Consider the following 24,949-nt stretch of genomic DNA (forward strand, 5'->3'; position numbering starts at 1 on the left):
ATAGGCTCACAATCATGTCAAAGAGATGGACTGGGGGCTCTGCGTTAGATATACTGGATCACAAATGCCCATATGAGTTTTTATCACCTAAAACTGTACCCCTCATTGTCATTAAAAAACAAAAACAAAGATAGAGTCCTGTTCAAGTCAAAAAAGTCATGCATGGAAACCAACTATCCCCGGCTTCCTAGGCGGAAACGCACCTTTCCTTCCCCCATCCCCTTGTCTGAGGACAGAGGAGCAGCTCTCACGGGGAAGGCTGGGTTTCCATAGCTACCGAAGACTTCCCAGCGCTTCTACTAGAAAATGCCCCCCGCCCCATGATAAGAAACTGTGCAGGTTGCATGCTAAAAGTTACAGACTTCTTGCTTCACGGTTTTTTAAAGAACACATTTTAAGAGAGTGTCTTCACAAACACGGGCTCACTTGCCTGACATCACTTTCTCTGAATGAATTCATCACTCAATCCAATGAGCGAAGCCAACACCATCCCTTTTCCATGACAGGCTTCAAATATGCTGCTTAAGAAGTCACTTGAAAAACACACCTCACTGGACTTGACAGATTCCAGTTTTTAAAGGAAAACGTGCGACCGAAGTCTGAATGGGGAGGGTGGCAGGACCATGAAAATTGAACACGTCTGACGGTATCAGCCATCGCAGGGCGTGTCCCACCTGGGCAGTGACATGTGCTGTGTGAAGGGCCTGGCCGGTGAAACATCTGCTGACCAGGTCTCACTACTGACGTGCAACACAGGCCTGGGAAGGAGCTGGAGCTGAGCCTACCTGCTGGGATGTCCTCAAATACGTGTAGGAGCTTCAGCCCCAATCCCACCCACCGGTCAGAGCAAAGGAGAGTCACCTGGCGAGACACTGAGAGCGGCTGGAGCCTCCCTTCCAGCAGGAGCTCCTCCTTGGAGTGCAGGGTGCTGCTGAAGCGCCCTTGCTGAACCATCAGGCTTAGTTGGGAGCAAGCATCACGTTATAGGGGAGACCCAGGGACTGAGTGAGATCCACTCCCCGGAACAGGCTCCCAAAGGACCCCTTGAGCTAGAATGGGACGTGTTCACAGGAAGTTTTAGGAGGAAAAATAGGCCCTCTTCTCTGTGGCCTCCACACTCCACTAGTCCACTTTGCTTTGGGCGACTGGTTCTGGAAAGAAACCCATGAAGCCTGGAGAACGGAGCAGCTCAGGAGGCACCTGCGCATTCCTGGTCCGGGAGCGGGAAGCCCCCTCCCCACACACAGAAGGCACTTTGAGGGACGAGACAAGCAGATCTAGATTTGATCCCTACCTACCAGGAGTTCCCAGCTGCTGGTCTGAGAGAAAGGAGAAACCTCTCTGAGCTTTGTTTCCTCTGTAACAGAGGCAAAGCCACTTCAGCAAAGCCGTAGAGAAGGGTGAGTGACAGAAACTACATACAGCACTCGACCAGTGCCAGGCACATCATAGCTGCTGTCTTAACAATGTATAAGCAACAAAAAAGTCTCTCATACAATCCATACCCCAGAGTCGACGATCAAACCCACAGATCACACGTCCCCATCTGAGAGGCACGGGCCCGAGACTGTCTTCTGCATCTTCCTCCCTTTCCACCTCCACCAGGCCCCGCCCCAGAGCTCTCCTCGCCCCATTCTACCCTGCGAGGCACCAGCTCTGCCTTCTGGGCCCAGCTCTCCTCCACCACCTTCTTTTCAAACACTTCAAAAGCACCCACGAGTTAAGAAACCCTGCCTCCCTCACTGGGCATTCCCGACTATGCATCATGTTCTGCCCACTGCTCAGTGGCCGGAGCAGAGCGCCCTGGCAGCCTGCTGGGCTCCTGATGAGCTCAAACACACCTGCTTTCCTCACCCCTCACGGCCCTGGCATGTGCCCTCTTTTCTCTCCATCCTTACGAATGCCCGTCCTTCAATGTCCAACCTGAGTCCGGCTGCCTCAGGAGAGCCCTCTGCCCTGCCAACCCTTGGGCACCCTGCCAGGTACAGAGTGCCACAGGACACTGGACTGGGAGCCGAAGAGGGGGACCAGGACCCCTCTGGGGAGGCGCAGTGCCCACTGGATCGGAGCCCTGCAGACGCACGAAGCGCCTCTGCCCGAAGCTGAGAAGCCCCGCATGCTCGGAGGCGCCAAGGCTGCCAGCAGGTACCGTAAACTACGCTCTGCTTTAAAGCAGAATTTCAAAGGACTGATCTTTTATCCCAGAATCCGAACCAAACTCATGCCAATCAGACTTAGAGAAATTAGGTTAGTGCTTCAAGGCCACCCCAGGCCCCGGAAAGACGGGGGGCCCCGAAGAGAAGAGCTGGCGAGTGAGCCTTCAGACTGCAAAGAGGAGGCCTTTCAAACAGGCAGAAACCTAGGAGGAGACTGCAAGCTGGCCAAGGCTGAGCACCTCTCACATCCGGGAAGCTCTCTTCACTTTACCAAGTCCCTTCCCTTCCACTTCTCTCCTGGGCTCTCCAACTCTAGGGACGACAACACCTCGACTTGAAGTGACTTACATTGACAAAGTCCCAATTCTAGGAAGTACGGCACCAGGACAAGAGCTGGGATGCTAACCTCTCAACTTGCACTCTGCCCACTACAACATGGGAAAACCAATAACCACAGCAACTAGTCATGCCCTCGGCCAAAGCAGCCACTGCAGGCCCAGGCACCTCTCGGAGATGCCATCCACAGCACTGCCACACCCTTGGCCAGGCTGGCCACACTGTCCCTGTAGTCTCTGTAGAGACTGAAGCTTCTGATACATACGTCAAGCGGGGAGAGTCCAGACCACAGGGGCTGGACAACATTACCCCAGAGCAAGTGAGCCAGGATCTCCATTCACTGAGGCCCCTCCCCATCAGCAGACCTCCCACCACTAGGCCTCTGCCCTCTTTGCTGATGACTTCGGTGAACGCCTGTCCAGCGTGCAAGTCCTATGTCCAATGCCCAGTCCCCATCACCTCGGGCACCATCACCCCCACCTTACTCTGAACTTTCCTGTTACTGACCCGGCCTCCCCTCACTCATCAACGCTTCCCTGTGCCCCTGGAACTGTTGTTCCAGTACCCTCAACCTCTTCAAAGGGACCCCCATTCTCCTTGCTCTGATGGAAGCCTGGGTCACTCCCGAGTTTATTACTTTGCTTCCCTTGCAGCCCTGCAAACCCCCGCCTCCCTCGGGGGTCTCAAGCGTAGTTGATGGCCTCCTTGCTTTTCTGTTCCTCTTTACACCTAGACCAATACTCCCTCATCCTGCTATAAAGAAAACCCTGTTCCTTTAGGACAGTACATGGGCTACATGACCTTCGCCCCTTCCTCTGCGTTGTCTCCTAAACTGAGGACTTAGGCTCTGGGCTCCCAGCCTTCCTTTCCACCCCAGGCTCTACCATCACCCTGGTGGACTTGAAGCCAACCCCTGGCTTTTCACCTTCCTGCCATCTTCATCTCCAATGACGTTCTCCACCAGGCCCTTTCGGCCACCCAATCCCACTGTCAAACCCCGAATTTTACCACCCCAAGCACGAATTCAAGCTTTCTGCTCTCCGACCACCTTTCATCCCAGCTGACTTGTTCAGCAGCTCCCACGTTTTCGGAAGGGCCAGTCCACTGAGCCCTGCATTTTCTCTCAATCCGTGAGGCCCCTCCTTCCCTCTTAATTACCTTAGATTTCATGATCCATCAGTGATCCGTCCATTCAAGGATGTTCTTGCCGAGATCTTAAACTCTCTCCCATCTTTTTTCTGTACACAGACAGCAAAACTGTGAGCCTATATGAGCTCAAATACTCCTTTTGTTCATGCCCAGGTAAGAGCAGTCAAGCATGGCTACTGAAAGTCATACAATGGGACAGACTGACATCAATCTGATTCACCATTGCCAGCTTCTAATGGGATCTCAATGTCACCTGTCACCTACCGTGGTTCTCCAGCCCACTCACTCCCTGGCTCCCTGCAATGACTATTTCGAGCCTCCCCACTCTCTTTAGACATATGGCTGCCGCTTAGCCACTCAGCCTCTGCAGTTAACCTTGCCGCCTCCTCAGAAAAACTAGGTACCAGGTAGGAACATTCCCTGCTTCCCACTACCAAATCCAACTTGCACCTGCCCATTTTCTCTTCCTGTCTTCTCGTTACAAAACAAGCACCTTCTCTCAATACTGCCTGTCTTCGGGCATCTTAATACATTGTTTTCCAATCCATGAACAACATATATCCTTCCATTTCTTGAGGCCTTTAATTTCTTCAGCTAAGTTTTGTTTTGTTTTTTAATTTTTCTTTTTCCCTATATTGAATTGAGAGAGAGAGGAAGTGAGAGGAAGAGAGAGAAACATCGATGAGAGAGAATATTGATTGGTTGCCTCCTGCATGCCCCACACTGCTTTGTAGGTTTTACCTTGTCAGGTGCTAGATCTCTTTGTACTTGTGTAAATAATCTCATGCTTTGTTCTGGGATGCAGGTAGGTAACCTGGATCCAACGGTGAGATTCTTTCAGGTCTCGCTTTAATGACTTGTCAGGTCAATCCGGAGCACTGCTCAGTCTGGGGTTAATACTTCCTCACTCCTGAGGCAAATCCCCTCTGATCCTTACTCTGCCCAATGTTGTGTGAATTATGAGTTTTTCCAGGTTGTCTGGTGAGAACAAGCCATGTTCCTGGCCCTGGGTGAGCACTGAACACCTGCCTTCTAATCTATTTGCATGGTCTTTCCCCAGCTTTAGGTAGTTTCTCACATACATGTGCAGAAAAGTACTCCACTCGATCCTTAAGGGACCTTCCGCTTCTCTCCCCAGCTCTTCAACCACCTTGGTCCCTGCAGACGCTGCTCCGTCTTCGTAACTCGGGGAGAAGACACTGCCTGGGTCCCCTTTATATGCCAGGCCCCGAGAACTCTTTCATGTTTGAACATTGTTTCTGTTTTGATCTTGGGAAGAACTCTTTCTTAAGCTGTGACGGTCATGGAGCTCGTCTAGTTCACTTCCTGTCTCCCAGGGATCACGGCTCCTCGCTGTCTGCTGGCCGGTGTCGTGAAACCTCTGCTTCACATATACTGTCTGCTTTTGGTGGTGTTTCAGGTGAGAGGATGAATCTGATAGCTGTTATCCCATCATGGCCGAAGCAGAAGTCTCTTTTAATTCTATTTTAAAGGTATTTTAAAATAAATTTTATACTGAATTATAGATCATAAACAATCAAATGTACACAATTCAGGTTTATGGTTTGGCTGATGTTGACACCATGTAAACAACACCCCAATCAAGATATAGACCATTGATAATACCTCTCAGAAAGTTCTCTCATTCCCTTTCCCAACCCTCTCTTCTTCCCACCCTGGAAAATCAAGGATCTGATTTCTGTATTATAGATTAACTTGGCCTCTTCCAGAACTTCCCCGTATCTGGCTTCTTTCTCTCAGCAAAACGTTTGTGAGCTTCATTGTATTCATCCTTCGTTGCTGAATAGTATTCCAATGTCTGAACACACCACAATTTCCTTATCTATTTACTGACTGATGGACATTTGGGTTTTTCCAGTTTGGAGCTACTATGAACAAAGCTCTAGGAATATTTACACACAAGTCACTTTGTGGACACATTTTCATTTCTATTGGGAAAGTACCTAGAAATGAAACTGCTAAGCCATATGGAAAGTATATGTTTAACTTTATGAGAAATTGACAAACTTTTCCAAAGTACCATTTTTATTTTTTTTAATCCTCACCTGAGGACATTTTTCTATTTATCTTCAGACAGAGTGGGAGAGAGAGACAGGGAGAGAGGAACATCAATGTGAGAAGGACACATCTACTGGTTGCCTCCCCCACAACCTCTACCAGGGCTGGGGATGAACTGCAATTGAGGTACATGCCCTTGGCCGGAATCGAACCCACGACTCATTGGTCCACAGACCGACACTCTAATGCTGAGCCAAACCGGCCAGGGCCCATTTTATATTTCAATGAGCAACATATTTATAGAGTATCAGTCACTCTATATTCTTGCCAACATTTGATACTGCCAGTCTTTAGCTATTGCACTACATATAGAGTATGTACATATTCTCTATATAGAGTAGATTATTATTGTACTTTTAACTGGCACTTACCAGATGATTGATGATACTGAACATCTTTACATGTGCATTGGCTATTTGTCTATAATCTTTTGTGAAGTATCTGTTTAGTTAAAATGTTGCCAATTTTTGTTGTTGTTGCTGTTAATCCTCACTTGAGGATATTTTCCCACTGATTTCTAGATAGAGTGGAAGGGAGGGAGGGAGATAGAAACATTGATATGAGAGAGACACATCAATTGGTTGCCTCCTGTATGACCCTGTTCTGGGGCCAGGGATCGAACCTGCAACCCTCACGGGCCGATGATCTACTGCTGAGCGAAACCAACCAGGGCAAAATTTTGCCAATTTTTTTTCTTCTCCTCAACTGAGGATACTCCTCTGATGATTTTTTAGATAGAGTGGAAGAGAGAGAGGGAGAGAGGAAGAGAGGGAGGGAGGAAGAGAAGGGGAGAGAAGGGAGGGGGAGAGCAACAGCCATGTGACATACACCAACTGGCCGCCTCCTATTCGACCCCAACAGGGGCCGGGAATTGAACCCACAACCCAGGCATATGCCCCCGACCTGGAATTCAACCCAACACCCTTTGGTCCAAAGGCCAACACTAACTGCTGGGCCAAACCAGCCAGGGCAATTTTGCCAATTTTTAATTAGATTGTTTATGTACTTTGTTAAGAGTTCTTTGTATATTCAAGATACCAATCTTTTGGTCAGATATTTATATTGTGATTATTTTCTTCCATATATCCAGTTTTTCTGGCATTTTACTGAAAAGATGATCCTATCTTTTCTCCACTGAATTACTTAGCATCTTTATAAAAAGGCTGTTGATCATATATTTGTATTTCTGGATTTTCTGTTCCATTAATTTAATTGTTCTACCTATCTTTATGCCTAAACAATTCTGTATGTACTATGGCTTTAAGGCAAGTTTTGAAATCAGGTAGTGTAAGTCCTCCAACTGTATTTTGTCAAGATTGTTTTAGTTAATATAAGTCTTTTGAAATTATATATAATTATAAACATCTTGTCAGCTTCTATAAAAAGACTATTAAGATCTATGGGGACAGCCCTGGCAGGGTGGCTCAGTTGGTTAGAGTGTCATCCTGTACACCAAAAAGGTTGCAGGTTCAATCCCCAGTCAGGGCACATATGAGAGGTAACCAATCGACTTTTCTCTCACATTGGTGTCTATCTCTTTTCCTCTCTCTAAAATCAATAAACATATCCTCGGGTGAATATTTTTAAAAAGGGTTTATGGGGACAGCACTGAATACATAAATTTGACATCTTAGCAATATTGAGTCTTCCAATTCATAATCTTCTTTAGATCATCTTTAATTTTACTATCAGTGTTTTGCAGTTTTCAGTGTAGAAGTCTTCCATACCTTTCGTCTTTATTAAGTGCTTTAATTTGTTGATGTTATTGTAAATATTTTCTCAAGTTTCATTTTCTACATGCTTGTAGCTTGTATATAGGAATGGTTGGTTTTTGTACAGTTACCTTGTATCCTGTGATTTTGCTATATTCACTTATTAATTCTTGCAGGTTTTTAGTCAACTCACTAGAACTTTCTATGTAGACAATCATTTTCTGTGAATAGAAATCGTTTTTGCTTTCCTTCTAATCGTTCTGCTTTCTAAATATTTTTCTTGCCTTGATGTAATAGCCAGTACTTCCAATACAATGTTGAATAAAAGGGGTGAGAGAGGAATGATTACCTGTTCTCAATCTTAAGAAAATGCATTCAATCTTTCACCATTACGTATGATGTCAGTTACAGTTATTTTTTTCTTTTTCTTTTGGGGGTTTTTGGTTTTATTTATTTTTTCTTTTGTACATGGCCTTTTTCAGGTTAAGGAAGTTCTCATATATTCCTAGCTTACTTAGAGGGTTTTTTTTTTGTTGTTTTTTTTTTATCATAAATGGTTATAGAATACTGTCACTGAAATATTCTACATTTCCTGATATATTACTTTTCTCCTTCATTCTGTTAATGTGGTGAGTTACACTGTTTGATTTTCCAATAGTGAGCCAACCTTGTATTTCTAGTATAAATCTCACTTGGTCATGTGGGATTATTATCCCTTTAATGTTGGTAGATTCAATTTGCTGACATTTGAGAATTTTTGCATCTATAGTAATGAAAGATATTGTTCTTTCCCCATGATGTCTGTTAGTTAAGTTTTGGTACTGAGGTTATTCTTGCCTCACAAAATGAGATGAGAAATGCCCCTGCTCCTCTATTATCTGGAAGAGTTTCTCTAGAAATGGTATTACCCCTAAATTGTTTGACGGAGTTCACTTCTGACATCATCTAGGCCACCGGTTTTCTTTGCGATAAGGTCTATGATTCTGAATACCATTTAAAAAGCAAATATAGGGCCCTTTATTTCTTAAGTTCCGATAACCTATGTTTTTCAAGAGATGTGCCCATTTCTCCCAAGTTGTTGAATTTATTGTCACACGATTACTCTCCTTATTTTAATGTCTGTAATATCAGTATGATGTTCTCTCATTTCTAATACTAGTAATTTATGATTTGCTATTTTTTATTAGCCTTGCTAGAGATTTATCAATTTTATTAAGCTTTTCAAAGAGTCCAGTTTTGTCTTTGTAATTTTACCTAGCATATTTGCATTTGCAATTTTATTTACTTATTTTCTTATTTTCCTTGGATTTAATTTGCTCTTCTTTTTATAGAGTCTCAGATGGGAATATAGACCACTAAATTTAAACCTTTCTTTACTAATATAGGCATTTAAAGCTATAAATTTTTCTCTAAGTGTTGTTTTTGATGGATAATACAAATTCTAAGATGTTGTATTTTCATATCGAGTTTTAAATATTTTCTAATTTTTATTATAATATTTTCTTTGAATTGCAAATTATTTAGAGACGTGTTGTTTAATTGCCAAATAGTTGGAAGGCTTTCTAGACAGCTTACTGTTATTAATTTATATTTTAAATCTATTGCTGTTAGAAAAAACATACTTTGTAAAATGTCAATCTTTTTTAAAATCCTCACCCAAGGATATTTTTCCATTTATCTTCAGATGGGGGGGTGGTGCGGGGAGAGAAACATTAATGTGAGAAAGAGTTATCGATTTGGCTGCCTCCCACACGACCCCGACCAGGGTCAGGGACTGAACCGAAACCAAGGTACACGCCCTTGACTAGAATTGAAACCTTGACTCTTTGGTCCATGGGCTGATGTTTTAACTGCTGAGCCAAACAGGCCAGGGTAAGATGTCAGTCTTTTGAGATTTAGTGTGACTTTTTTTGTTTGTTTAGAGCCCAGAAATGGTCTGTCTTGGTCAATGTGCCATGTACTCTTGAAGAGAATGTGTTCTGCAGTATTGGATATAGTGCTCTATAACTCTCAATTAGGTCAATTTGGTTAATAGTTCTTATTATCTATACTTAGTGTTTTTCATTTCTTTGCTCTATCAATTATTGAAAGAGGATTATAAAAAATTTTTATCTGTGTGGATTTATTGATCTCTTCACTTAATTTTGACAGATTTTCTTTCATGTATTTTAAAAGTTATTAGGTACAAACACATTTAGAATCATTGTGTTTTCTTGATGAATTGAACCTTTTATGATTATGAAATGTCTCTACCTCTGAGATATCTCTATCTCTGGAAACATTCCTTGTATTGCAATCTATTTTGTATATCTCACATTAATATATTTACCCCATTCTTTTATTTTTAATCTGTTATGTTTATAGATCTTACGTTTTCATTCAGTCTGAAAACTTCTGTCTTTTAATTAAAATGTGTCCATTTTCACTTAATACAATTATTGATATGGTTGGGTTTATGACGACCATTTTGTTATTGTTCATCCCATATATTCTTTATTCCTTTCCTGCAGATAACTGAGAAACATTACTATTTCGGATTCCACTTTATCTCTTCTTTTGTCATCTAAAATATCACTTTGTTTTATTTTTTAACCACTGCTCTAGAGATTATCATATGCATCCTTAATTTATTACAGTCTACCATTAATTCATATTATAGTATTTTACGTATAATGTAACAACTTTACAATTGCAAAGTTCTATTTAGCTCCCTTCTATCTTTTATGCTATTGTCATATAATTTACTTTTATGTTATAGTCCCCATCATACTATGTCATTACAGTAAGTCCTCACTTAACATCATTAATAGGTTCTTGGAATTGCAGCAAAATGATGAATAACAATTCAATTTTACCATAGCCTAATTGATGTAAACAAGAGTTAATTTCCTAGGGCATCTCATCAACATGATAATGAAATGATACTGAATGAAACATATTCGAGAAGCAGCTGTATTTTTACTTCAAATGATTATCTTTTAAAGAAATTTAGAAATGAGGAAAATTCTATCTTTACTTTCATGTTTAACATTTTTGGCATTCTTTATTTTCTATGTATATTTAAGTTTTTATCTGGTATTATTTTCTTTAGCCTGAAGAACCTCCTTTAATACTCCCTGTAGTACAGATCTGCTGGTGAACCATCATCTTGGCTTTTGTCTAAAATTTTAACTTACTTTTTAAAGAGCTTTTTTGCTGAATACAGAAATCTAGCTAGTTTTTTCTTTCAGCTTTTTAAAGAGCCATTCCAGCCCTGGCCGGTTTGGCTCAGTAGTAACAGCGTCGGTCTGCAGACCAGAGTGTCCCGTGTTCAGTTCCCGCTGGGGGCACGTACCTCGGTTGCAGTTTGTCCCCGGCCCTGGTTGGGGTCGTGTGGGTGGCAACCAGTCGATGTGTCTCATATCGATGTTTCTCTCTCTCTCTCTTATTCCCTCTCTCCCTCCCACTCTATCTGAATATAAATGCAAAAATGTCCTTGGGTGAGGATAAAAAATAAAAATAAAGTGCCATTCCATTGTCCCATGGCTTGCACTATTTCTGAAAATAAGTCACTGAGTAATCTTTTTATTTTCTCCCAGAAAGTAACTGCCTTTTCCCCACTGGTTTCTTTAAAATGCCATAATTTTTTGACCTGGGTGATTTGGCTCAGTGGTTAGAGCATCAGCCCATGGACCAAAGAGGGTTCGGTTCTGGCCAAAGTCACATACCTTGCTTGCAGTTCGGTCCCCAGCCCTGGTCGGGTCATGTGGGAGGCAACCAGTCGATGTGTCTCTCTCATGTTGCTGTTTCTCCCCCTCTCCTACTCTGTCTGAAGATAAAATGGGGAAAAAGGATCCTCGGGTGAGGATTTTAAACAAAAATGCTCCAGTTTTCATTTCAGTCATTTGGATTTGATGTGTTCAGGTGTGCTTCTCTTTCTGTTTTTCACCGCTTGGGGAGTGTTAAGCTTCATGGATTTGTGAATTTATAGTTTTCATAAAATTTGTAACATTTTTAGCCATTATTTCTTTAAAACCGTTTTCTTCCCCAAACTCTCTCCCTCCTTTTGGGACTCCGATTTCACATATATCAGACTGCTTATTATCATCCTAGAGATCGTGACGTTTTCACTGATTTGTTTTCCTTGAGTTTCCGATCTATTTATTTCAGATATTGTATTGTTTCTATTTCTCTACTGAGAATTGTCATCTGTTCCTTTATTATGTTCATCCTTTCCTTCTATTCCTTGAACCTGTTTGTAGTAGCAGTTTCAGTCTTTGCTAATTGCAACACTCTGTCATCTCTCAATTTGTTTTTATTAACTCCCCTCTTCCTTATTATAAATCATGTTTTCTCATTTCTCCTCATATCCTGTAATTTTTTATTTATTTTTTTATCCTCATCCAAGGACACCTTTCCATTCTTTGCTCAGGTAGAGTGGGAGGGAGAGAGAGGAACAGAGAGAGAGAGAGAAACATCAACGTGAAAGGGACACATCGAGTGGCTGCCACCCGCACGACCGACCAGGGCCGGGGACGAACTGCAACCGAGGTACATGCCCTTAGCGGGAACCGAACCCGGGTCTCTCAGTACCGCAGGCCGACGCTCTAACTGCTGAGCCAAACTGGCCAGGGCATATCCTGCAATTTTAATGTGGGGAAACATTTGGGAAACATCTGGATTTGGGTGTCTTCCTTTCATGGGTGTTGACATTTGTTTTGGCAGGTGTCTAATAAATTGGCCACTTGGCCTGATCCTTTTGAAGCTTGTTTATAAGATTTGTTAGGGCAGGTTTAGAGTGACTTACTCCGGGGCCTACATAACCCCATCTTTACTCCCTGGCTTTTTTGAGGTATCAAATGAAAGTCCCATGTATTCATCGAGGACAATCTGTCAGAACTCCTCTGTCCACTAGCACTGTGGAATTTCCAGCAGCTTACAGCTTCCTAGTAGCTGTTCTTTACCATGCCTCAACAGTCTCACCCAGCACATAGCAACTTTTACATACGGTCAAATATTTAAGGGAATCTCTCTCCAGATTTCTGGAGACCTTCTCTGCACACTTCTCTCTCCAGTACTCTGCCCTGAACATCCCAGCTGTCTCTGCAGCCAAACTCTGCTCTTTGCCCCTTCAGCAAGTAGGCTGCTGTCCTCTGCTGGGCTCTGCCTCCCTGAGCCACAGTTCTACAAGTGTGTCAGGCAGAAAGCCAGGACAAGTGTAGGGGACACTTTATGTGTTTCCCTCATTTTAGGGATCCCAATCCTGTGCTGCCTGTTTCCATCTTCTGAGAAAAACAACTGCTAGTTTTGCAGCTGTTTATGGTGCAAGATTCACTCTGGCACTGTTACTATGTTGTGGCTGAAAGTGGATTAGCATAATCTTAATTTGGTCTCCCCACATCCAGTCTTGTAGTACCTATCTAGTCCATTCATACTGCTGTAGTGAGAATGATTTTTATAAATTTTTTCAAAATTTTATGAAGAAATTGTTCAAACATTCATAAAAGTATAAAAGACTATACAGTGAACACCCAAATGCCTACCACTTAGATTCCACAATGAACATTTGCCACACTTTCTCTATCACCTCTCCATCCAGCCTTCTACCCATCTACATCCCTTTGAAACATCTGAAGGTATGCTGAAGACACCAACACACAGAATTATTTTTTATAAAACACAAATGTCAATCTCACGACTTCCTGCTCAAAATTCATCAGTGGGTTCCTTTACCCTTTAGCTAATGACCTAACTCTGTGACAGGTCTAGGACCTTTGTCACCTGGTCTCTGCTGACACTTGTCCTCTTTTCTGCCCCCCTTCCCTGCTCCCCAGATGCTTGCTGCCTTGGCTTTGTTCAGTTCCCCCAACGCCCTCTGCTCCTTCCTGGAGCATGGCCTTTGCATGGCTCTTCCCTTTGAACTCTCCCCCCAGCCTCTTCTCCCAGTTCAGCCTGGATATAATAGCTATTCATTCATTCTTCTCTCCCTCCAGGACACTTCCCCTCACCCCTAGACACCAGGCATGCCTGTTAAACATGCCCACGGCACCATGTACCTTCCTTTCCAAGAATGTATAGAAGTTAATAAGTATAATTTTGTCTTCCCCATTAGATATGTTTCATAAATATGAGAACTCCATTTTGTCTCACCTTCAAGCCCCAATACCTAGAAAGATGCTTGACAAATACACTAGTACTGTGTAGGCGCTCTAAAAAAAAATTAAATGAATGAATTCAAGCCACTTTTTTCTTAAGAAATCTAAGACAAAGGAAAAAGTTATCTAGCAAGATTTTTAGGTGATATAGGATCAACCCCACATCCGGTCTCCAGGCCAAACACAGTTGTCCTTGTCCACATTATTGAGGAACAAAGTCCTTAAGAAAGGTCCCCACCAGGAAATCCACAATGTTTAGTGTTCTTCTAGATCGCCAATCTCAATTCTCATAACACTGTGATTCCATCCTCAGAGATACACCTCTGAACCTCAGGGCTTGGTTTTGTTTCAGGGGAAATATCTTTTCACAGTAGCTTTGTTTAAAATCAGCCAGTGCCTGACAATGCAATCTGTGCCTCTCCCTGTGTGTCCTCATCACACTGACGACAGCTCTCCTTTGCTTCGTGGGACCTGAGGGTGCTGCCCCCTGTGGCAGGAAGATACTTATGTCTTGGGTGTGTACTTTTGATGGAATATTAACATGAAACCCCAGGAAAGGAACAAGTGCTAAGTTTAGTTAAAAAAAAAAAAAAAAGAGTTCCCTTATACTATGGACATACTGGTCTTTGCATACTGAGCTGTCTGTCTTGTTATGCCGATATTTGATCTCTGTAAGCAATTTTACCAACTTGCAAAAGAATATTACATAGGAGAAGGAAAAAAAGACTAGCTAAGGTTGACACTAGCATAGCATCTTAGAGGCAGTCATCAAATATGTTTCTCACAAGAAATCAAATGATTAAGTCCATAAACATCCCTTCCATTGTAAAAGCGAGAGCAATTGTTAATGCCGCCAATCCAATAGGGAACACGGGAAAATTATGGCTTTAATTTCAACCGTGAAAGTACCGGCGGCTTTATGAAGAGCTGGGTCTGTGTATGAAAGCATTGCAATGAATTCTCTTCCCCTAGGATTTGGGATCAACAGACTAAAGAGCCTGCCCTGCAACACAGATGCCCTCAACTCCCTCCCTTCTCCTGAACTGTGCATCCACCAACCAGGACACAGTGGAGGGAAGGATGCTGAGCGGGCAGCTGCTTAGGACAGAGCTCTCCATCAGCAACGTGGGTGCCCAGGAGGGCACATGTGGCCAGAGGTGCTTCCTGGCCTCTAGAGGTCTGTGCTAGGCATGATGAGGAAGAACTCGGTCAGGGACAGACGACAGCCACAGCTGACAAGTGAGATCTGTTGCTAGTGCCTGGCTGCTGTCCACTGCTGTTGCCAGGGAAACAGACGTCAGCTTGATGGAAACAAGGATCAGCGAAAACTTTCACTTACCTCGTTTCCACTGATCCCCACAGCCATTTCTATGGAAACAGTAGCTGCAAGCCAGTGGCAGAGAGGTTGCCACTCACTCGTTAATGTCAGGTGTGGCTACTAGCCTGTGCACTCCAGGTACCATGGTACCAACAGCTGTCAGCTACCCCCGACAGCCTTTTAACTCTGCAACAAGAAAGTTCAGTGTTTAAAAGTATATATAAATGTTCAGCTTGGTTCTTTATTTGAAAAGGCAATTTAAGATTCTTTCATTTGAAGCTGAAGCGGGGCTTCACTTCTTTTTTTTTTTTTTTTTTTTATCCTCACCCGAGGACATTTTTTGTTCAGATAGAGTGGGAGGGAGAGAGGAAGAGAGAGAGAGAGAGAAACATCGACGTGAAAGGGACACATCGAGTGGCTGCCACCCGCACGACCCAACCAGGGCCGGGGACAAACTGCAACCGAGGTACATGCCCTTAGCGGGAACCGAACCCGGGTCTCTCTGGACCGCAGGCCGACGCTCTAACCGCTGAGCCAAACCAGCCAGGGCTGGGGCTTCACTTCTTGTTCTACCGAAGCCCAAACCATGTGCAGTTACCAAAGGAGCACGGAGCTCTCCCTCAGCCCTCGACTCCACTCACACTGCTTCCAAGTTCAGGAGAGAGACATCCAACAGTGCGGACAACTCTTTCCCATATTAGCCTAGACAACCCAAAGACAGATCAGCTGAATGTTGGAAAGTATTCAGCTATAAGTGATCATAACGGGTGTCTTTTTCTGGAATTCTGGCAGCCTGATCATCACTAATTATACCAGGGAAATATTTTTAGTTGTAAGAACTATCTACAAAAAAACCCTTCACCGTTTCTTTATTTTTCTTAGTCTGTTGGTCAAGATACAAAATGAACTCATGAACTCAGTACAACTGTATTCTGTAACAGTCTGGTAACCAAGCATAATGAGAGCCTGGTTATCCCGTTACCTAACAATATGCCTTCCAGTGTTGTGAGCAATTCGGTTACTCTTTTAAGATGCAGGTTATATCAGAGGAGTATGTACAAGAAGAAGTTCTGTTCTTCCTTTTCCATCATCAGAGACTGGTAAAGTGTTGCACTAGAGCAGAATCTAATCCCCAACATGAATAATGTATGGGTGCTTATTCCCAGAGGGTGTGTCACCACTTAGAAACTATTCACAAGCAATACAACCACCGTCCACCCGGATGTGTTCTGCCTCCTTTGCCAACATTCAAGGGGAAGAGATCGGAGGCAATCTCTGATTTACCATGGCTCATAAAGGTGTGAATTTAAATGGACCAGGGTGCAAATTACCATGCCCCAAACCTGGTCCTGTTCTGGAAAACTGATGTAATACCAACCCACCACTACTAACACCTCCCCGGCATGCTCCACACACCAGCAGTTACACAAGGAAACAGCCATGCCCATGTCTAGGCCCTAGGATCTGATGCAACTAGAACAGGGTATCAGGCCCTGGCCGGTTGGCTCAGTGGTAGAGCATCGGCCCACAGACCAATGAGACGAGGGTTCAATTCCAGTCAAGGGTATGTACCTCGGTTGTGGTTCGTCCCCGGCCTGGTCGGGGTCGTGAGGAAAGCAACCAATCGATGAGTCCCTCTCACGTCGATGTTCTCTCTCTCTCTCCCTCCCTCCCACTCTATCTGAAGATAAATAGAAAAATATCCTCTGGTGAGGACTAAAAAAGAATAGGGTATAAGAAGGATGCAATAGTGAAATTCAGAATAATCACCTGGTTTGAAAATGGCTCTTCTATAATGCTTCACCTCATCTATGGCCCCACGAAACTTCTTAAGATAAACAGGACTGTAGTAGTACAAACTTGGAGTAATGATTTAAAAAGATAACCTGTGACCTGGTAGATTTGCAACTTATTGGAACACAAATTTAGAGTAGAAGGATTTTGAATTTATAGACACGGGTTGGATTTACCTTCGCTCTGATGTCATAAAATCGGGTTTACAAAGAGCACTTGTCTTCCAACAGCATACAAGGGCTGCTTAAGAAAAGACCTGGCTCAAATGTTTTTCATAAGATGCTGGCAACACCAAAGCTCTGGATTCATAGGCAACTTGCGAGCGATTTCAATCTATTCTTTCAAGCAGGCCCAGGAGGTGGTTTACGTAGTGACATCCTTTACTACCTATTGGCTATGTCATTACATTTACACACATGTAAGTAATAAAACATTTACAAGTGTATCTCTGACTTTTCAAAAATTCAGGCCTACCCTGCCCAATAATTATTCATTGGTTTAAAAGGACTGAGTTGACCCTGGCCAGTTTGGTTCAGTGGTTAGAGTGTCAGCCTGTGGACCAAAGAGTCACGGGTTCGATTCTGGTCAAGGGCACATACCTCAGTTGTGGTTTGCTCCCTGGCCCTGGTTGGGGTCATGCAGGAGGCAATCAATCAATGCGTCTCTCTCACATCGACATTTCTCTCTCTCCGTCTCCCTCTCTCTCTCCGTCTCCCTCTCTCTCTCCCTTCCTCCCACTCTATCTGAAGATAAACAGGAAAGTATCCTTAGGTAAGGATTAAAAAAAAAAAAAAAGACTGAGTTGATTAGATTTTCCTTGCATCAAATCCTATTTTATATACTCTTGCTTGAGCCATCATAACAACAAAGACCAAGCACTCGACACTCTTGCTCACTGAATCTTCACCCAACTCTGCACCGTTGGTATTATTAGCTGCACTTCACAGACCAGGAAAGTGCGACTCAACGAGCTGAGTAATTCGCCCCAAATCTCACGTGGTACAAGGCAGAGCAAAGATGCATGTCTTGGTGCTCCAACTCCAAAGCCACTGTGCTACTACGGTGTTGCAGACACGCCATGACCTACCCCTACCTGTGCCGAAAAGTCGCCGTCAGGCTTAACTTCCATCACAGTGACTCAGAGCTCCACGATCATGTACGGCCGACAAAGAACCTCCGCAGCCTCCGCTCGGAGGCCACCGAACACAGCATTAGTGTGTGTACAAAGCCAGTTCTCTGGGAAATCCAGAAAATGGTACCCTCTAGGTAATTTCCAAATAACTCCTTCAGCTGTTTCCACTTCACCCAGCGAGGGGGGTCATGGATTTAATACACAGATGCATTAAATGAGTAAAACCCTTTGTATATTTTTCAAAGCCCTTCTACACTCACTCGCCGATTTAAAGCCAGCTACCCTGTGGGGCAGGCAGATGGAGGGATCGTCCTGGGATGAGGAGATCGAGACTCAGGGACGTGAGGTCCCACAGTTAGCACGTGACACTGTCTGGACCGGAACCCAGGTCTTCTGGTTCCCTTTCCATCTACAGTCGCTTCTTCGGGCCTGAGCCCCACCCCTGGGGACTACTCTAGCTTATGGCAGGTGTGCCCGGCAGCAGGTGTGCCTGCACGTGAAGAACTGAGCCCACTGCCCACGATGCCCTTTCCCCTGGAAACTCGGCAATGGTTCTAAAGACACAGAGCAACAAACCACCAGCGTGTTCTCTTATTTTGCCGACTTTCTGACAAAAAGACACAAGGAGTTAAATGAACACTTTTAAAAGTGAAAAATCACCAAGCTTCTAAAAAGCCAGCAGGAGAGGAGCCATAGCCTGTCTGAATTGTTAATTTAAAGAAGACATTCTTGCCCGGCCGATGTGGCTCAGTGGTTGAGCATTGACCCATGCACCAGGAGGTGGCCGGTTCAACTCCTGGTCAGGGCACATGCCCAGGTTGTGGGCCCGATCCCCAGTGGGGGGCACGCAGGAGGCAGTTAATCGACGTTCTCTCTCATCAATGTTTCTATCTCTCTCTAAAATCAATTTTTAAAAATTTAAAAATAAATAAATAAATGAGACATTCTTTCTAATCACTGTTCATACCAGGACCATCTTCCTCTCCCCAGTGACAACTTAATGTGAAATTACAGACACTCTCGGCTCCTCCCACAGCACTGTCATCAGACATCTGTGTCTTTGTCTGTGTTCATGCTTAGCTACATGGGGTGCGCAGTTCATAAACTTCGTACTCACTTTGAGAAAAAGAGTCTGTTGTAAAACCAAAGATTTTCCCAAAGCATCAATCTTAGAATGCTTTAAAAATTTACCAACAACGAATCAAGTGACAGATTAAAACCAGTTTGAGAACAAAGAGAACGACGTGGCCACACAAAAGGGAAGGAGCCAATGAGGAGAAACAAATTGTTCCCAGTGGTTAACAGACTTAAAGACACAGGTCATCATTTCATGACTTTTCATCAGAAGGCTACGTCATGGCCTTAAATTTCTAAAACAGGAGTATTTTAATTTGGAGCTTTGGGGATTCCATTTATATTGGTCTGAGGGGCTTTGCAACGTAAATTGCCGTCCCTTTCACATATACATCCTCCTGGTTTTATAATCTCTCTAATGTTCCCTAAAAAAAAATTGTGAAGCCCTGGCCGGTTTGGCTCAGCGGTTAGAGCGTCGGCCTGCGGTCCTGAGAGACCTGGGTTCGGTTCCCGCTAAGGGCATGTACCTCGGTTGCAGTTTGTCCCCGGCCCTGGTCGGTTGTGCGGGTGGCAGCCACTCGATGTGTCCCTTTCACATCGATGTTTCTCTCTCTCTCTCTCTGTTCCTCTCTCTCCCTCCCACTCTACCTGAACAAAAAATGGGAAAGTGTCCTCGGGTGAGGATAAAAAAAAAAAATTGTGAAGAACCCTAAGATTAAAATAAAAGTATTTCAAGTTTGCTTGAACAAGAAGATCACTCCAAATGATCCATTTTGATTTTCAGTTGCTTTGGGGGAAAACAAGGGGGAGAGGCTGGGCAGAGAAACCCAGGTAACTGTTAGGGTAGGTAGGAGCCTGCCAGCTCCTGCTAAGTTCCCACAGCAGAAGCCTTATCATCTTTCAAGTCCAGCTGACAGCCCAGGTCTGCACCTCCACTCTCGCTCTGCCCTCCCACGGTGCTTAACAACAGTCTCCGCCACCAGACAATGAGCGTCTGAACACTAGGCCTCCGTCTGTGTCTTAGACATCTTGGCACCCCTGGCCTCTGGCCCAGAGCCGGGCACTGCACAGAGCTCAGGAAATGCTGGCCAAGTGAGCCTCACGGCTGAACGGCTCTGCTGCGCAGACGTGGTTCTTACTTTCCACAGAAGGCCCCTCCGCATTTCCTCCCAACCTGGCCTCCGGGTGCGGCAGGCAGTATGCAGCCCTCGGGAATGTGAACTGACAGGGAACATCACTACAATTTTTATTTGAGAAATGCACATGTTTGCATTCTCCTTCCTAAGGGATCTCGTTTTGTTTTGATACAAAAATGTTTTCTAAATTACTTTTGTAAATTAAACACCTTCATCATGCCAGGGCGATGGCTCCCGCTCTGCAGAGCTCGGAGATAAGGCACGTCGCTGGCACTGTTGAAATTAGTGGTTTCCATGGCCTCAGCCAGTTTAGTTGGCTTTCGGAGACAGGAGGCGCCAAGGAAGTCACAACAGAACTGCTGTTAACCTTGGACAGGCTGTGCCTGTGGCAAGATCCGGCACGACGTGTCCCCAGGGATGCATTCCACCCTTAAAACCCAACACCAACCTGCGGCCGGAGGTTCATGAGGAGGAGGGCACTTTTCAAGTCTTAAGTGAAAGAACATGAGGCATGAGGAGCCACTGCTCTGTAGGAAGAGGCTTTAGGAGCGGGGGGGGGGCTGAAGTATGCTTTCAGCCCCCACAACTCAGTCCAAGCCCCCCGCCCCCACTCCTCTCACTGGGGGGCACAGCTCTGGGCCATTTCTAGAGAGGCCTTCACCTGACGGTGTGTGTCCGTGGCTGAAAGTGACCACGCTTCGTCAGGAGAACTCCAAATCCGCACCCCTGCAAACAGGCAGGGGCTTGGAGGGAAGACGAGGAGGAAGCAGAGATGGCGACGGACTGGGCTTTCTGCTCTGGAAAAGGCACTGTGGAGGCAAATGCGACAGAGGTCTCTTCAGTGACTCAGCGTTACATAAAGACATCACTTCCCCGAGACACCAGCTCCCAGAGAGAAAGATCAAGTGAGTACCGAGAAGATGCTTGCTGGGAGACAAGTCCATCAGCAGTGTTTCCTGAGGCTGTCAGCAGTCAGTGAGTGACAGAGCTCCTCTGGGGCATGGGGCCTCCTGGGCCTCGGGTCATCCCCAGCACCCTCCGCACCCCACCAACAGCTACACCCCCAGCGGGAGCTGCCTCTGAGAAAGCCTACAGCCCGGCTCCCTTCCCTGTCTGGGTACCTGCAGGAGGTGGAGGAGGCACAGCTGCCCTGAGGGGCTGTGCCAGGGCCACTAAGGGCAGAGCAGAGCCCAGAAACACCGGGAGTCCCCTTCCCGAACCAGCCTACAGACTGCCCATCACAGAGCTGAGGCGGAAACAAAACGCAATTCCAGAAATAGTGACTGAGTGGCGAGGACTATGATGAGACCATAGAACGTGCAAAAGCTGATCATTGCTCTGCATTAAAGAAAGATTCTACCAGTTAAGATAAAAAATGAATGAGAGGGAAAATTCTCCCAATGACAGTAGCAGAAAGCCAAGCTAATAAACGATCCAAAGCTGAAGAAGGTAAGATTTTGAAATCTGTTCAGTATTTATGTGCTAATCTAGGCTTATTTTTCCTTCCCAGTGGAATCTAAAACACCCTGGAGGACATTCGAAGCACCTGCACCCACCCGGTGGCCCCCATCTTGAGCCAGGTTATGTACCAATGGGAATAAAACCACCAAAGATACCCTTTCCTGGGGGAGACCAAGGTTGAGACACTTTCCCTCACTGGTAACCCACTTCTGCACAAATTAATGCAACTGGCTTCAGGGAAATGCTTTCATTAAATTAATAGTGTTCGGCAAGCATCAGAAACACAGAATCTCACAGACAGATACAGGCAGAAAGAATCACGGTTCAATCCAAAAGCAACACACGGAGGAGACATCAGAGTCCACACGCATGCAGAGGAGCCGCGGGGGCGACTGGGGGACACACAGAGCTGCCTCACACGAGGCCGCAGAATGCGCAACATGGATCTGACTGCTTACCCACTAAGGACACCAAGAACCAGGTTAAGGACGAAAAATGAGCCAAGGATTATCAGACTAACAAAATACACCCAGGGCCATTCCCATCCTATCGCATCATTTACCTGTAAAATGTAAGGAGATCAGTTATCAGTTATCTATTTACTAAAGAGCGGAGCCCCAGGAGCAGCTGCCAGACCACTCGGAGCTTTGATGGACGATCACTGCCCCCAGGACAGGGACCCTGCCTAGGGCCTTCCATTTTTTGTCTTCAAATAAGAACAAGTTCTGCTGCTGAATTTTGTGGCCCACCAAAAGTCAGCCAGGACTAGCTCATTTAGCTACTGTTTTGTACTATATTAATCTGCATTATATTTGGATCCAGACCAATAAAGCAATTATGAATGTGTCTCATTTTAAGATAGACAAAAGGGCAAGCAATGGAAACTAGTTAAATCCCAAGCAACAACGTTGATTAATTTCTGGTCAATAGCTATTCTATAGCTTTCTTTCCTGATGGCTGGTGAGGTTCCAGGAAAGATCGTGATTTGGGAAGTCTCAGCAGAAAAGAAAGCATCTTGCACATATAAAACTCTTGGCCCCCACTTGGTGGCCCCATCTAGCAAAGCCTGTGTGGTCTTGGCAACTGTCCTCAGGACTCTGCTTTCAAGATGAAAGAGGTGTAGCTTACCCGCTCAATACACCAAGTACAAGATTTAGTACGAAAAATGACCCAAAGATGACGAGACTGACAAAATACACCCAGGGCAATTCAAATCCCATAGCATCATTCATCTGTAAGAAATAAGATGGTCTCACAGGAGTGGGTTAATAAAGGGATCTAGTAAGGAGAGAGGGTCACATTAGAGATAGCATTCTATACATTTAATGAAACATTTACTTAGATTCAAATCAGAGACAACAGTAGCCGATACATATTCATTACATATCACGCACACGCACACGCACACACATGCACACACAGTCATCAGAGCTTGCAGGGCAAATAAGAGCCAGCTCTGGCCACCAGTGGGGAAATCGGCTGGCACTGGCTCTTCCTCACAGGAAGCTGCCTTGACAAGGGGTTTCAGGAAGGATCTTGGTAGAGGACACAATCAGTGCTTAGCTGAAAACTGTTTTCTACTCTGTCCAAGTTGTTAGTACTTTTATTTGCTTTTCAAATTTGTGATGGTGGAAAAGTCTTAGTTATAGAGACAAATCAGCAACATTTGACTCTATAAATTCTATTCTTTAAAAAACTAAAATAATAACTTTCCATTGGAAGCCAACCTATCAAGGAAACCTAACTCGCCTTACATCTGGATGGCCCCCAAGCACAGTTAAAGTAATGCAAGGAGGCCAGTGTTCAGATGTCAGTGAGCTGACATCTTCAAGGGTGCCCTTGGGAATGAGATGTTTACTAATACACCACAGGAAGAACCCGGAGAAGGGAAACAAGCCCTTATCCCCCACACCTATCTTGGACCTAGATGACCCAGCCTGGGAAGGCTGGCTTCTGCTGTGAGCTGACTGGAGGAACCCTATGCCCCTGCTGTGGGACAAGCTCAAGCAGGACAGTCAGACGTGGCCTCCCCGACAGACCCTCCCAGGAGAGGTTTGGTCAAGAGCAGCTTTCATGCTGGAGCAAACAGGTGCTTTCAGCTTCATGGCTGGAGGGAACTTTCCAACAGCACAAGTCAGTGTTAAAGTGGGCTAATGCTTCTCCCAGGAAGGAGATGCTAAGGACCAGTCAGGGACAGAATGAATGACCCCAGGCCTGACTCCGCTGGAACACCCAGAATCTGCAGCCAACAGAACTACATCTAGTCTGGGCCAATGCACAGCTCTCGCCTTGCAGGTACAAGCCCTTCGGCTTGTAAGTGTGTGTTCTGCTCCACAATGTGAGGCTCTGGGTTTTACTTTTACAGAATGAGGCTTATACATTTCACTGTTTGCCTCATACAGAAGCCAAACAGGAAAGAGAACCAAAAAAAAAAAATTACCTAACATCTGTTGCTGAAGTCTAGGGAAAGGGCATTAAATCGCTCACAAAACACCTGTTTGACCACATGACAACTGATGTGCTTAATAGAACTCATATCAGTCTGCACATCTTACATTGGCAATTAGCGTAATGAATGAGCCAAGGCCATGGCTGCAATTGTTGATCTAATTAAGCTCGATAAACTAATTTCAGGAGGAAGGCAGAGGGTAATTCTTCCAAAGCAACTACAGCAACAAATTTATTTAAAAACCCATGTGTGGAGGACAAGAAACAGGCTGCCTGGTGCAGTGGCCAGAGCCCACAGTGGAGTCAGGACCTTCCACAGGGACCTCTGGGCCTGTTTCCTCTCTGCTGGAGCAGGAGTACGTATGACAGGGGACAGCATGCTCAGGGTGGGAGAAAGAGGTTCACGTCCAGGACTCCCACCAGGAGGCCTCACTCTCTACGGCTCCAGCCAAGGCAGCGGGCCAGCCCTCTGCTGCACCATCTTGGACAGGCCTCGGGGCTGTGCTCCAGGCAACGGCTCTAGTAACCCCTGTCTGCTCCACTTGGAAGGGAACTTGTTATGTTTCTTTTCTTTTCTTTTTTAGTTAAAGACCCTTTTAATTTCTTGGAGTACACATTTGCTCAAATCAGAAATATCACCAGGAATGACATCTGGAGTCTGGGGGGAAGGCTGGAGCTAAACAGACCCCAGAAGACTAAATCTCCAGAAGCTGGGGAAGACACAGAGCCCCAGCGCTAAGGGCCAGTCTTTCTCCCAACTAAACCTTCTCAACCTAGTCTCTTCTCAGAGGCTAGTGTTTCTCCAACCTTATCATATACATAGGACAAGTCAGAACTGGCAAGCTGCTCCCCAAAATACCCACATGAAGAGAGAGACTCTGCTTGGGATTTTGTCTGCATCTTATTTACCAATGATGGAGAAACTGGCATAAGCAAAAGCATGTCAATTTAGATTAATTTTTTAAATATTTACATCAAAAGTCGTCAGGTGGAGTCACCTGGTGCCCAGGGAATAATATT

The 24,949-nt window shown here is 44.9% G+C and overlaps 1 protein-coding gene across 1 annotated transcript in view; it reads right to left on the bottom strand.

Annotated features, from left to right (window-relative positions):
* Positions 1 to 24,949, bottom strand: part of CACNA1D (calcium voltage-gated channel subunit alpha1 D) — a 146,018-nt gene that overhangs the window by 111,862 nt on the left and 9,207 nt on the right. Inside the window, exon 4 of the mRNA XM_036266141.1 lies at positions 21,940 to 22,043. Coding sequence (XP_036122034.1) covers positions 21,940 to 22,043 — 104 coding nt within the window. The remainder of the gene's footprint in view (positions 1 to 21,939; positions 22,044 to 24,949) is intronic.

Source organism: Molossus molossus, unplaced genomic scaffold, assembly GCF_014108415.1.
Source record: "Molossus molossus isolate mMolMol1 unplaced genomic scaffold, mMolMol1.p scaffold_m16_p_18, whole genome shotgun sequence".
In the NCBI taxonomy this organism is placed as follows: domain Eukaryota; kingdom Metazoa; phylum Chordata; class Mammalia; order Chiroptera; family Molossidae; genus Molossus; species Molossus molossus.